A 15,825-nucleotide genomic window follows, 5' to 3' on the forward strand; every position below is an offset into this window, starting at 1 on the left:
ACTTCAGTATTTTCATTAAAAATATGTTTAGTTATAAGCAAACCTGTCTATTTGTAATGTGATGTAGATTTAATATTTAATGGTTTCACGTAAGATTTCCATCAATCTTGCAAACCTTACATAGACATTATTTTGGCGCTATTTTATGTACTGTTAGATGTTTATTTGATGGAGAAAATTTGTGTTAGATAAGAGATGTACACTAGAAATGTGTGAATATAACAATGATGCCCTGCTTGATGTCACTGATGTCCTACAGACAAAATGTATTTCACAATTGGGATCAGTTGAATATTATTTCAAATTTGGGGCAGTTATTCAGCCAAATTACAATATCTGATCGAAGCCCCCCCGCCCACCAAAAAAAACCAACAACAACACACAAATAAATTTTAAAAAATGTATAAATAAAATGCACAATTTAGAATATTTCTGTATGAAGCTCAATGGATTGAACCTCAGTAAATATTACATTTCTTACATTAACACTTATTTTCAATGTTACTGTATTAGTTAGGACAAAACAATTATACAAATAGTGTGTTGTTTTTTGTTTTTTTTAAATTTGAAGCCTGAGAAAGGACCTATTCCCAAAGGAAAAAAGTTTGTTTTGTTCCCAAATGGTACCTTAAAAAATTCCCAAACGAAAGATTACAAACAAAATAAATATGTTTTTTTTAATAAGTCTCAACATTGAGTTTATCTCCCATTAAGCTCTATAAGTATAATTTTACTAAATGTTTTATCAAAATCACTTTTATACTCAATTTTAATGCATTTGTTTGCCAAAAAACAACAACACTTATTTCCAAATTTAAGTCAGAAAGACGCGATTATTCCCAATCCAAAGGGCTCCAGCCCCAATCCCAAAATGGTGAACAAAACACTGAGTATATTGAAATTAAAGCCAGTACAATAGTTGGTGCATGTGACATGTCCACTTGATATGATGATCAAGTTTGCCACAAATTCATTTTGAAATCCCATCATTCAAGAACTTGGTTGTTTCACTACATCCATATAAGGAATATGCAAATACGTTGACCTTGACCTTAAAGCGAGCAAAAGGGTTTTCCACGCGACATGTTGTTTTGATATGACCCAATAAATCCCATAATGAAGAATTAAAATATGGACCAGACACTAACATGTACTTTCACTGAATGTAATTCCCGAATTAGTGTAAACTTCTGGTGTCCAATGTGACCTTGAACTTTAAGCAAGTGATATGGTTGTTGATATGATAAATTTTCTTGATATACTGATCATTTACATCAAGTTATTTTGAATTTCCGTAAAGAATGTCAAAGTAATGAGTCAAACACGAAATGTCGAACAAAAAAAACATACATACACACAAACTCACACACAATATTCGTATAATATATTTTTATATTTTATTGATGTTAAATAACATTAAATTCTAAATAAACATACAGATTAAAATATATCTTTCTTAAAAAGATCACCTGACTTAAGATAAACTTGTCTAGTAGATATTGCATGTACAATAGAATTAAAATTTTCAACAGACTATGCTTATTGCTCATGATATTAATATTGAAAAGCTTTCCCGAGCCTGAGCTGCCACACCTTTGAATAGCCCCTGTGTGGGTTTGTGTGATGTCAGATTGTGAGCAAGCTCCCTCCTTGGATGCCTGCACACGATTCTTAAGATCTTCCAGAGTCTTACAGAGGTCCTCTATATCCTCTCTGGATATCTGGTGATGCACAGGTGGCCTCTGTAAAAAGTACTCAGGGCCTGCATACTTACAAGGAGTCACAACATGGCATTTCTATCTTAACTCTCAAGCTATAACAACAGGTATCTGATACCCCCACATATCACTTTGACACACACTTACAGCCTTTAATGCATTTATGCCTAGTGGACTTTCTCATCCTTCTAACTTGGATCCATTTATTTCCAAAATTAGGGATGTCTAGTATATTTATTTCTATATTTAGAAGATTTCTAACAGAAATTTCTTTTAGCAAACAGCGCAGACCCTGATCTGACCTCATCTGGTTCTACGCTGTTTGCCAAGGCCTTTTTCTTAACGCTAGGCATAAATGGGTTAATGGTAAATCTGGTAAAGCATGACCTTCAAAGGATTGAGTGCAAAAAATCTTCTTGAATAGATAAACATATGCGCCTGTGTTATTTTGAAAACTTTAAATACATGTTTAAATAATAGCCTTATAAACAAGATATGTGTTTGTCAGTAACACTATGTCCCCTTTTGCGCCGCTTTGAAGCTATATATTTGACATTTGACCTGAAGGATGACCTTGACATTTCACCACTCAAAATGTGCAGCTCCATGAGATACACATGCATGCCAAATATCAAGTTGTTATCTTCAATATTGCATAAGTTATTGCAACTGTTAAAGTTGGGGCAAACAAACACACAAACAAACCAACAGACAGGGCAAAAATAAAATATGTCCCCCACTATAGTGGGTGGGGGACATAAAAATAATATCATCTGTTGCCTGACTTTTCCTAAGTATATAGCATTGACTTTGAAGGTATCCACTAGGTTCCATTTTGGGACACAACAACTAACATACACATGTACTTGAAATATTTCTGCCTAGTTATTTTAGGTTCCGTCAAAAGAGGTTCAAGTTATAGAGATGACAAACCCTAATTTAAGAAAAAATCCTCATGTTAGACCTAAGAACATAGTTAGACCTTGGACTTAAACATACAGATATGGTTTTATTGTGTGACCTACTGTCTCATAAAGGTGAACATTTGAGCAATGTTATTTTATACACAATCAATACAGAGCAAAGCTACAGAGCTCATTTTGAAAATTAAGTTCTGTTTGATCCAACAAATTTATTTTTTATAATATTATAAATAGAGCAGACAATAATTATTTTGACAATAAAATGCTGTCCTTTGACCCCACAGTGTGACTTTGACCTTGAAGGCAGCCTCATGGTAAGAAACACATATAGTGCAACAAATTGGATCATATAGGTGAACATTTATGCCAAAATATTTAATGCGTGGTAAAGTTTACAAAGACAAGCCCTATTTTGTCAATAAAGTGCTTATTTTTGCCTTAAACCTGAAAGTTTGATGTCCGCCTTGAAGAACTTTTGCTCAACAAACCTTCTGATATGGGTGATCATTTGTATAAGTCATTTCAAAATCCTTAAATGTATAAGGAAATTACATTAAAAAAGTTTTTTGATAAACCAAAAGACTGACAGACAGATGGAAGTGGGAGTATAATAAAGAGTTAAAAAAAAAATGGATACATTTGTATTGTTTTAGTCATTTAACAACACAACAATAAGTTTCTACTGATCATGACTACATGTACTTTGTATTTGACCAAAAATATGCTTATTTTTAAACTCAAACTTTATGTTTGCAACCTGTGAGCAAAATTGCTTGCACTTTGAACTGTCATAAAATTATTGCTTAGCCTTCACATAACATCATTACACGGTCCTTACTTGGCTAGTTACAACAGGGTCTGCATCTTTGAAGCTTGCATTTATCAGTTCAGTCTTTGTTAGACCTGAATTTGGGCAGGCCATGGTTTCCTGCTCTTGAGACATGTGGCTGGGCCGGGTACCATTAAAATTATTGCTTAGCCTTCACATAACATCATTACACGGTCCTTACTTGGCTAGTTACAACAGGGTCTGCATCATTGAAGCTGGCATTCATCAGTTCAGACTCTGTCAGACCTGAATTTGGGCAGGCCTTGGTTTCCTGCTCTTGAGACAGGTGGCTGGGCCGGGTACCAACATGCTGATTGCCATGTACCTCACCTACTTGTACATAGGTAAAACAGACATTGACTAATTGAAGGAAATGTTCACATATTGATAAATTGACCTTATTCTTTTTTTTCAAAATATTCTGAAAAGTATAGATAGATATAGGATAAATGAAAGCAAAACAGCATCCTTCTACAGCCGAAAACATCTACTGTATATAATACTTTCTTTCATAAGTTTCATAAGTAATCATCGTTTGAAATTCAAAAACAGCTTGTTACGCTATATAGAAATATAGTTTCATGCTTTGAAGAGAATAATTTGAGAATACAAGTGAATGACAACTAGATCATTTCAATCAACCGAAAAAAAGTTTTGCTACAAGGAAGTGCTTTAAAATAAATTTAGTTCTAACCAATTATTTTAACAAAAATAGTTTACATATGTTTATCAGGCATAAATAATATATAAATTCAAATAACAAAGGTTTCAATTTGAGAAGAGTTTTGAAGCAAGAAAACGCCTTGCTTGCCTTGAATGGAGGGCAGCCTGAGGATGTAAAACGGCCCTTGTTTAGGATGCGATCCCACCAGGGGGGTGCCTGCATTGTCCAGATTATCTGCCCCTGCATCCTCGTCATCATCATCCATCACCTCGACCGAGCTGGTGCTACTGTATGTATCATCATCCTTCAATATAACAACATCATAAATCCTTTAGTTTTGCAACATTATACTAGCTGGTCAATAACGCTCATAAATATTTTAGTTAAACAAATATATACATGCATTACAAAATCATGGATAAGAAAATTATTTCTAAAGAAGTGCGAAATGTTCACTTCAATCTATACATAAACAAATATATTATGTTGGTTCGAGCTGGACATTAAGATTATTTAAATTATTAGAATATCAATGACAATCACAAATAGACCTTCATTCTGATAACAAGTTATATGAGACTGCATTAATTTGATGCTGTTAGTACATCTTTACTGTAATTACTCTATGTTTTCAGACACTAAGTTTTCGGACACCTCTTTTTTTAGCAAAAATAATTATTTTTCGTGACTCTTAATTTTCGGACACATGAGTTTTCGGACAGTATATTTTACAGCCCTATTTTACCAAATTTCGGTCCTTTTTTCAACATCTAATGACACTTCAAACATGGGGTTTTACAGCCAGATTAACATCATAAACATGGCAGGTGAATGCCTGAGGGCAACGGACAATTACATTTGCGTTAATGGGTAAATAACCTTGTATACCAGTATTAAACAATGGTTTCGCCCAATAGTATAAGCGTTATGACAATTACCGGGGGAAGTGCCAATAAACAGTTCAATTATCTGCCGCAATGATACTATCCCTTCTCAGTAAAATAACTGTGACAAATACTAAACGCTTCAAAGTGTGATGCACCCTATTCCAAGTTTTACGAACAATGGAACGTGTTAGACAACAACTATTGGAAATGAACAAACAAAGAATTCATAGTTTGCTTTTTTATTGCGTTAATTACAGGTTCATACTAGCGAGTATCGGTACATCACATGCTCATCTTTGAACTTGTTGGTCAAAGTACAACCTTGTAGTAACTTTCTGTCAAATAAATTAAGCATTTAAAATTATTTAAAATGCAGTGCAAACATATATAACTGTAATTTATACTATAAAGCATAGTATTTTACAAGCGTGTGCTATTACCGTCGTTGATACAATTGACGCTGTTTTCTGACACTTCAATTTTCGACTCTAAGTTTTCAGACACCTGTATTTGGTGAATATTTTTCGTATCTAAGTTTTCGGACACGAAAAAAATTATTTATTTTTAAGTGTCAGAAAACATAGAGTAATTACGGTACACATTTTTAGTTTTAATACTGTTCCATTTGATAATGATACTTTTTACCATTTATATAATTATGATGTTGTTTTGAATTATCATTATAAACACTTTTTTTATGATAAAGACCATTTTTACTTGCTGTTTAATGTAAAATTATAATTTTCACTTCTGTACACACAGTGGTAGTGGGCAAATCCTCTCCCGTGTCTATCAGCGCCCAGCCATCTGTTGACAACTCTGAGCCTTCAGTCTCAGACATTGTCTCAATCTGGTGAATGAAAAAAAAACACTTAAAATTCAATCAGTCATGATTAAAAAAAAGATGAGAACAAAAATTGAAGAAAGGATGCAAAACCAAACTTGCAAACAGTGAGTGCATCTTACCGTGGTGGTCTAAATATGATCTTGAATTTCTGTGCATGCACACTCGTAAACATAGATCCCCAGCCAAGTAGGACATAACACATGTAAACAACAGGGAGTAAAGACTGTATTTTTATAAATACTGAGAATAAGTTGGACATGTACAGACTTCTCAGGAAAGTGTTCCTTTTATGAATTGTATTCTCATTTGGCAAGATTAAGTGTTCATTAATGGTACTGATCCTTTGGTTTGTATTGGTCCTCTTCAGTTATTGGTCCTTAACCAGTATGAGTGTAGGCAGGAAATGTTAAATATATTGTTTGCAATGTAAGGTTTGTATAAAATGATACTCTGAAAATTAACATCAATTCAAATTAGTTTTCTCAATAAATAAGGCTAAGTTATCTTGGCAAAAAAATAGTCTCAAGTCAAACGACCCTGTGATGTGAAGACATTGTCAGGGGTCAAAATACTGAAAGTAAGGAGTTATTTTGTGTCTGTATATTTATTCAGTATTCCAGCTAGGCCGAAATGAAAGGGCGCTGCGCCCTGCCCTTCCAATGTCCAAACCCTGCCCGTTTATTTCTATAAAAAAAAATGTTTTAAAACATATTATAATTTATTAATGTTGTATTACATTGAGAACTGTTTGTCTAATGGTTTTGCAAAAATATAAAAGAGATACCATATCACATAAAAGCTTCTTGGTAATATTTGAGTAAAAATGAAACATTGCATATTATTTGCAGGAGTCATCAGTGAGGAAAGAGTAACTGTAAACATGAATGCATGCAAAAGCTGGATTTTGCTTCAAATAAAATCCCTGAAAAATATTGCATGCAAGCCATTATATCAAAAGTTGCAAAGGCACTAGGGTCCTCACATTTAAAGATTGATACAAGGCTGCGAAAGGACGTGCCTACAAGTTATTAGTCAGACCTGGACCAGGCTGGGGCTAAGCTGGCTAAAAATGGTATCAGGTCCGTTCGCCCTAGTTACACATTCGCCCTGGGTCCGTTCGCCCTGGGTCCGTTCGCCCTATACTATCAGTTGCATATTGGCGTATACACAGTTGATTTTTCACACATGTAAGCAAGTGAGTACCGTTATTAATTAATATAATAAGCAATTAGTGACAATTACTGGCCTTTGTTACAAACATGCGACGTTTGTGGAACTGGTTAGTTAAATTTATTTTGTCAAGTGTATATAATACATACATCTACAATAAAATATAACTTTTTAGTTGTTAAGTTCGCGAAAACAGTTAATTTACTGAAAACATTTAGATTTCCCACCTTTACATCGTGATAGTTGCGTTTAACGTATGTTAATTTCAGTACGTATTTAAATACCTTTTCATCGTGATATATTTGCGTTAAACTACGATTTAATTAATTTAATGTTAATTTCAGTACGTATTTAAATGAAACTAAGTATTAAATATTTCTTGCATGCATTTTCATGACCAGATTAAAGTTATAAAACCTGGCAAGTTTATTATTTATTCCCCTTAGGGCAATGGCCCATTACATTTGCGTAATCGAGTTAAAAACCATTTATGCCGGTATTTTACAATGGTTTCACACCTATGACAAATACTTTACACTCCAAAAAACGTATTGCACGCCTATTGTTATACAAACAATTGAAGGTGTTAGACAGCGACTGACGAACAAACAAAGAATTCATAGGTTGCATATTTTGTTTATTTCATAGTAACTTTCTGTACAAAAATAAATCATGTCAAATTATTTCTAATAAAATGCAAATATCTATATAAAATTAAAAAATACGTTAATCAAATATTGCCGACTTTGGAAACTAATATACTAAAGCGATCAATTATGACATCCATTTAATTTGCTATGCTCTTTTTGGTATCTGCTTTCGGTAGTATTTATTTGTTTCATAGTTTGAATAAGGGTTCTTGAATTAATAGACTTCTAGGAACAGCCCCACATCCGGGCACTGGATATTGTGGCTGATGTCATGTCGGGCATTCCTAACGATGAGCGGTTTCTGACCCCGAAGCAGAAGCTGCTGAAGCGCACTGCCAACAAGTTTCGGGCGAAGCATAGGCCATCTGAACCGACAGACTTGAATTTTGATGTTAGTAAACAAAGGTGAAAATTCGGCTGCCTAAACAGCACAGTAAGCATAAATGTAACCATGTACAAACACAACCTTGTATGTATTATTCCAAACTTTTTATTCACGTTTGTGACAAAGGTCTAGGTTTACATGTTTTTGTTTCAGGTCGATATGGACTACCTGAAGAGTCATGATTTCTTGATACCTGAAAATTGCACGAGTTTTTCGTTTTGGGGTATATATGATTTGCAAATCTATCAAGTCGCTATTCGAGGGTGTATTTGACAGGCAAAAGTAATTGAAAAGGAAAACAAAGGTTGATAACCCCGCCCGCCCTTAATGGACATATGTATGTCTAAATAATTGGTTACCGGTACATTATTTTTACGTTTATAATTTTGCAATAATAAAAGGCGATATTAAGTTTGTTTTCAGTTCGAATTTTAGTCCACGTGAGATGGGATCTAAACACGAACCGATTCCATTACCGAGAAAGTTGATGGGTGTATTTACATTTAAGTCTGAAGCCGCTAAGTTTTCTTGATTATTTTGTTTCATCTAATACTTCATATTGTGTTTTAAGTTATGTGCTTCATATTTGAGTCTCTCACTTCCTGGGGATAGTACTTCCTGCATATTTATTTGTTTAAATGTCAGTGTTATCATTTGTTTGTTTTCTTACGTAATAAATTAATCTTGCAGATAATAGCAGCTTCTTTGAACAAATTAAGTATTCTTAATGACATGCCCTACATTATTTAAATAGTATCGTTTCAGTTCTTTACACATCTGAATAAGGATGTTACACCGTTTACAGTTGTCTAGAGACTCATCAACTGAGCGGTGCCATTGAGGTAGTTTTCCGTTGCACATGGAACACATACGGTCGTCAGAAGACTTGTGCTTTTTGTGATAATTGTATTATACTCTTTTCTTTATTGTACTGTACACTGTATTTGTGTCATGTACATATCTGTATGATTTATATGCATGTTTTGATTAATGTAAAGGTGTAATGTGCTCATTGTATGATACTTTATATATACCTGGTATATATATATTCTTTGTGGATTTGTTCCATGTACATATTTCTATTATTTATATGCATGTATATACTATATATATCTATATTTTTACATAAATAAATGGTGAAGGTAACAATAAACTGTTGAAATTATAACAATTTTCGTTATTTTTATTGCTTCCCTGCTTTGATAATAAAATTTAGGCGAACGGACCCAGGGCGAACAGGATTTAGGGCGAACGGGAATAAGGGCGAACTGGAATTAGGGCGAACGGACCCGGAATGGCCGGATTCGCTAAAAATATAAATAAGAAATTAACCCGCATCAAATTAATCAAGTAAAGATTATTTTAACCTGCAGAAGCAAATGTGAAAGCTGACTCGTTGAGAACAGTTTTTTTACTAAGAATGTCGTTAAAAATCTATTTACCTTTCAAATATGTTGCAACTACGCAGTGCGATATTGTATTACCTTGTCTAACCACAACAAACGCAAATCTGAAATATTTAGGTTTGGTTCGGTTCATATAGCGGATACATACAACTACCATATATAAAAAATGGACGTGGAGGAGGGTGTGTCTGCGTATAAAAAAAGAAAGAAACATGCGCTTCCTACATACATATTTTATTACTTTAAAGGCTTGTTCTTATTGTGGTTATATAAAGGTAGAGCGTCGTGCTTTACAGAATCACGAAATCCCAGATACGATTCTTGCCAAAGATCGTTATTTTTTCTGGTCGAAAAGTGTTTCGTAGATCTACGTAATCTTACTCACTAAAAACAATTCGATTAAGGCTGCAGGATGTAAAGGATTCGAATATTCAAAGACCTATAGAATACGAATATGTTTTCTATAGGTCTTTGGAATATTGAACAAGATGCGATTTTCTTTAAAAATTTATGTTGGTTAAGATTATAAATTTTTGAAACATTTGTCTAGTTTTCGTATTTTAACACTCATTAATAAAATAACAGGAAAACACATGGGTCAGATATCATTTAGATGAAAATTTTGGCTGTAAAGGATATCATAAACATATTTTAAAACAAAATACGGGCACAGGATTTTTTTACTCGGCCTTCGCGCTCGCCTTTAATTATCTCGAAAATGAAAAAAACAAACATTATCTTATACTATTGCTTGATTGGTCATTGTCTGCTCGGGTACTACGTACATGAACCCCTTGTATTTTTATGTATACTTAATTGTACCCCGGGTACGGAAATATACTAACACGTACCTGATCAATTTAAACTGAACCCGAGTTTTGTTCCCGCCTACAATACGATTATGTAAAACGCGCGCTACGGAATACGAAACAAAATTAGGTTCGATACAGAATTCACCCAAATGCTTTTTTGAGCAGGAGTTTCGATATTGCAGAGGCCATTTTACAGAGTATTTATTATTATAGAATATAATTTATTTGAAAAAACAGCCGACAACGAATAATTTAGGGTTAGAATTCCCGGGTACATTTCATAATATTTTCCGAACCCGGGTACATTCAAGTGCTTGTTCTTTACAATAATTCGAGACAAATCCCATCAAACAAGTGATCCCTTGAATTTGCTGTATAACGGTAATGAATACACGACTACAGACAAACATACGCACATTCTTAAACACAGTCATTTTTTGACACACGCATCAAATGAGTTATAGCGAAATCATGTAGCGAAAATGATGCATTTATTAATTAATCCTAAATAAGGAACTGATAATACACTATCGCATCATGTTAGTACTTCCGTATTAAAATTGCGAAAGCGTTACGTTATCAACATCACTTAACAACGGTCAACAAAAAAGTAACAGTTACTTAGAGCGAAAGCTTACTTAGATATGTGCAGAAAACCTGACGTGAAGTTACCTCTGATCTTCTTTAAAACGTTGCTTTATATTTTATCGTTTTGATCTCGTGTGTTTGTATTCGCTTGATCATTATACTATTAGCTAATAGCCGCATTAATTAGTTAAGGATATAGTCCATGTGTCACTCATTCCTTTGACTATTTGACTAATGTGATCCATACTGTTAGTCCTTAAAATGTTAAACACGTGCATGCATAAGCGTGATGAACAGAGCTTATGTGCATTAGGTAGCACGAGTACAGTTTGCCTATGGTAACACGTTCCTAGGTGTGCGTAATCATTATTTTACCACAACGGAAATGTGATCACATTTATCGCATACAAACTGTATGCAATGCTTTTGTAATTCGTACTGTATTGCACTATAGTACCACTGGGGGCTGACGAGGTATAAGCGTAGTCCGTTTCGCTACGAAGTCGGGTATATGTTTTACTACGAACACATTGTGTACATACACTACTTAATCAGGCGAGTTTCATCTTTTCTGGTGTTTATGGGTTAGAGAACGGAACATCAAGTAATGGTAGGTACTTATTTTCAATATCAAACTAATTACAAATGTGCGTAGTTTCAGCCTGTACATTTATTTTGAGGTAAAATCGAAATATTATGATTTGAAGCAATGCATAAGGTGGTTATTATGTTAAAATAGCCAATTACGGTAACTTAAATCGAATAAAACTACATGTTACTTTGATTCATTGTACATTACACATTTTAAAGTACAAAAACGGTTACGAACATGTATTTTAATTATTCAAATGCTTTGTTTCGAAGGAAATTACAAGTCGCTTTATGTATAGGTTTCGCACAGAGTATGTATTGGTTGTGCTACGAAGTACAAATATAATGTATAGGTTACTCAACGAAGTCTCTGTATCCTTTTCAGGACATATCACATGCAGTTTGCAGTTACTGCAGACTCACTGGGGGCTGACGAAGTATAAGCGTAGTCCGTTTCGCTACGAAGTCGGGTATATGTTTTACTACGAAAACATTGTGTACATACACTTGACATCGAAGAACGGATTAGTGGAAATTTGTGTTTAAAACAGGTAAGATTAGGCTTTGTAATAACAAAACTCTGAATTTAAGCACAATGACATTCCATAGGTCTGTTACATCAAATTATGATTCAACATGTGTCTGGTTTATGCGTTAAACATTAAATTTACCACTGATTTATCAAACCGATGTCAAGTTTTATTTTACAAAAATGCAATTAAGGTTTACAACTATGTTTAATTGACACAATTTTACAATTTCCATATTGATGTATGTATCGTTAAGCCACTGGTGTGTTCAGAAATGTATAGGGTGACCCAGTTGTCAGAAATAAAGGCTAAATAGTATTATTATGTATGATCATGTCTCTGACAGTATACGTATATGCCTCGCTACGACAACGCTTTAGCGTGTATGCGTTTCTCACAGAGGACGTATTGGTTATCTCTCAAACGCGAAATAAAGAACATATTTTTTTTAAATACAGAGTCATGGAGTGGCTGGATGTTTCCTTTGAGGAAGAGATAGTAACAACGACACAACATGATCCGAAGCGCACAGTCGACATGGTAATGCACATTATTATGATATAATTAAATTCACGACTAGGCCAAAGGAAACGATCAAAATCGAAAATCCATATATAAGACGATAGTTGAGAGTCGAGAACCTATTGTCGTCGGTCTCAATAAAAATTACGCATCTTCACCTTGTGACAATCCCTTATACGTTCTTTTGGATAGAGACCGACGATAGTTTTTTAGCATACGGTATTTTTTATCAAATAACATTCGATGCTCGTTATGTTATCTCGAAACTCTGCTTATGTCAAAGTAAATCCCATGTCCCAACTTCGATCCTTCTTTATCTCATACGGATTTTGATTTTTACATTTTATCTGTCAAAGCGATTTTCTTGAAAATCGGTTATCGCAAACTAATTTTTGAGATGAATTTCATGTTCGTATACATGATTTTACCTGTAAAATCAACACCTGTAACAGCCGTAAGGTGTGGAAAGCAGGTACCCAATGGCACAAATCCGCAATTTCCTAATCAATGTATTGTTGTTAAGGCTTGACAGTGGGTTTCTGTCACAGGTTATTGTTTACTGTGTACATGACGGCCGGTAAATTTACCTCGTGTTACAATGCGGTTAAGGTCCGGTCACACTATGATGCCGGCGGAGCCCCGGTGCGTGATCAGGCATCTACCGGGATGAACCGGGGCCATACCGGGATGAACCGGTGCTCCACCGGGATGGACCGTAGACGACCGGGGACAACCGGGGCTCCACCGGTAAAATATTAAAATGTTTAATACCTCCGAGATGAACCGCGAGTCACCGGGAAGGACCGACAACGACCGGCGTGGCACTGTGAACAACCGGGACTGCACCGGTACGGCACCATAGCTCCACCGGGGCCCAAACAGACCCCGGCAGAGCTACGGGGAGCTTGGTGAATGCCGACAGAGTCCCGGTATAGCTACGGTACATAATTAAACCGGCGCTCTGACGGTTCCATCCCGGTTGTGTCTACATTGTCCGAAGGTACCACTGGCTCGGGAAATATCTGACAATGAGCGTGTTAATTCGTGATATCTTTCGCACAGGACTTTCTGTCACTGTAGATTTTGTCGGAATTATCAATTTGCCAGAAACCGGATTGAATGTAATATTTTCAGAATACTTTTTAATGTCGCCACCCATAATATTGAACGTGCGATTTCTGTATTGTACACCTGGTGCAGTGTCACAAGGCATCTCCACATAAAGGTAACCTTTTCGTTTGGATGCTCATGCGCACAATTAAGCACAGCATCTTTTGCACTGGGAAATGGTAGTCTGCAGTAACTGCAAACTGCATGTGATATGTCCTGAAAAGGATACAGAGACTTCGTTGAGTAACCTATACATTATATTTGTACTTCGTAGCACAACCAATACATAATCTGTGCGAAACCTATACATAAAGCGACTTGTAATTTCCTTCGAAACAAAGCATTTGAATAATTAAAATACATGTTCGTAACCGTTTTTGTACTTTAAAATGTGTAATGTACAATGAATCAAAGTAACATGTAGTTTTATTCGATTTAAGTTACCGTAATTGGCTATTTTAACATAATAACCACCTTATGCATTGCTTTAAATCATAATATTTCGATTTTACCTCAAAATAAATGTACAGGCTGAAACTACGCACATTTGTAATTAGTTTGATATTGAAAATAAGTACCTACCATTACTTGATGTTCCGTTCTCTAACCCATAAACACCAGAAAAGATGAAACTCGCCTGATTAAGTAGTGTATGTACACAATGTGTTCGTAGTAAAACATATACCCGACTTCGTAGCGAAACGGACTACGCTTATACCTCGTCAGCCCCCAGTGAGACTACCATTTCCCAGTGCAAAAGATGCTGTGCTTAATTGTGCGCATGAGCATCCAAACGAAAAGGTTACCTTTATGTGGAGATGCCTTGTGACACTGCACCAGGTGTACAATACAGAAATCGCACGTTCAATATTATGGGTGGCGACATTAAAAAGTATTCTGAAAATATTACATTCAATCCGGTTTCTGGCAAATTGATAATTCCGACAAAATCTACAGTGACAGTAAGTCCTGTGCGAAAGATATCACGAATTAACACGCCCATTGTCAGATATTTCCCGAGCCAGTGGTACCTTCGGACAATGTAGACACAACCGGGATGGAACCGTCAGAGCGCCGGTTTAATTATGTACCGTAGCTATACCGGGACTCTGTCGGCATTCACCAAGCTCCCCGTAGCTCTGCCGGGGTCTGTTTGGGCCCCGGTGGAGCTATGGTGCCGTACCGGTGCAGTCCCGGTTGTTCACAGTGCCACGCCGATCGTTGTCGGTCCTTCCCGGTGACTCGCGGTTCATCTCGGAGGTATTAAACATTTTAATATTTTACCGGTGGAGCCCCGGTTGTCCCCGGTCGTCTACGGTCCATCCCGGTGGAGCACCGGTTCATCCCGGTATGGCCCCGGTTCATCCCGGTAGATGCCTGATCACGCACCGGGGCTCCGCCGGCATCATAGTGTGACCGGACCTTAACCGCATTGTAACACGAGGTAAATTTACCGGCCGTCATGTACACAGTAAACAATAACCTGTGACAGAAACCCACTGTCAAGCCTTAACAACAATACATTGATTAGGAAATTGCGGATTTGTGCCATTGGGTACCTGCTTTCCACACCTTACGGCTGTTACAGGTGTTGATTTTACAGGTAAAATCATGTATACGAACATGAAATTCATCTCAAAAATTAGTTTGCGATAACCGATTTTCAAGAAAATCGCTTTGACAGATAAAATGTAAAAATCAAAATCCGTATGAGATAAAGAAGGATCGAAGTTGGGACATGGGATTTACTTTGACATAAGCAGAGTTTCGAGATAACATAACGAGCATCGAATGTTATTTGATAAAAAATACCGTATGCTAAAAAACTATCGTCGGTCTCTATCCAAAAGAACGTATAAGGGATTGTCACAAGGTGAAGATGCGTAATTTTTATTGAGACCGACGACAATAGGTTCTCGACTCTCAACTATCGTCTTATATATGGATTTTCGATTTTGATCGTTTCCTTTGGCCTAGTCGTGAATTTAATTATATCATAATAATGTGCATTACCATGTCGACTGTGCGCTTCGGATCATGTTGTGTCGTTGTTACTATCTCTTCCTCAAAGGAAACATCCAGCCACTCCATGACTCTGTATTTAAAAAAAATATGTTCTTTATTTCGCGTTTGAGAGATAACCAATACGTCCTCTGTTAGAAACGCATACACGCTAAAGCGTTGTCGTAGCGA

At 35.7% G+C, this 15,825-nt stretch overlaps 1 protein-coding gene across 9 annotated transcripts in view; it reads right to left on the minus strand.

Moving 5' to 3' along the window:
• Positions 1 to 15,825, minus strand: part of LOC127878206 (uncharacterized) — a 43,103-nt gene that overhangs the window by 14,697 nt on the left and 12,581 nt on the right. For 2 of the 9 annotated variants that reach the window (XM_052424703.1, XM_052424702.1), the window contains exons 2-5: positions 5,782 to 5,871; positions 4,282 to 4,438; positions 3,652 to 3,800; positions 1,594 to 1,742 (exon numbers count right to left, since the gene is read on the minus strand). In XM_052424703.1, coding sequence (XP_052280663.1) covers positions 1,594 to 1,742; positions 3,652 to 3,800; positions 4,282 to 4,438; positions 5,782 to 5,862 — 536 coding nt within the window. In that variant the 5' untranslated portion in view covers positions 5,863 to 5,871. Of the gene's footprint in view, positions 1 to 1,593; positions 1,743 to 3,479; positions 3,599 to 3,651; positions 3,801 to 4,281; positions 4,439 to 5,769; positions 5,872 to 9,515; positions 9,618 to 15,645; positions 15,728 to 15,825 lie in introns of those variants that run through there. The other 7 variants (XM_052424700.1, XM_052424699.1, XM_052424695.1 and 4 more) reach the window with 6 other exon arrangements.

The sequence above is a fragment of the Dreissena polymorpha genome, chromosome 4, assembly GCF_020536995.1.
Source record: "Dreissena polymorpha isolate Duluth1 chromosome 4, UMN_Dpol_1.0, whole genome shotgun sequence".
Taxonomy (NCBI): Eukaryota; Metazoa; Mollusca; class Bivalvia; order Myida; family Dreissenidae; genus Dreissena; species Dreissena polymorpha.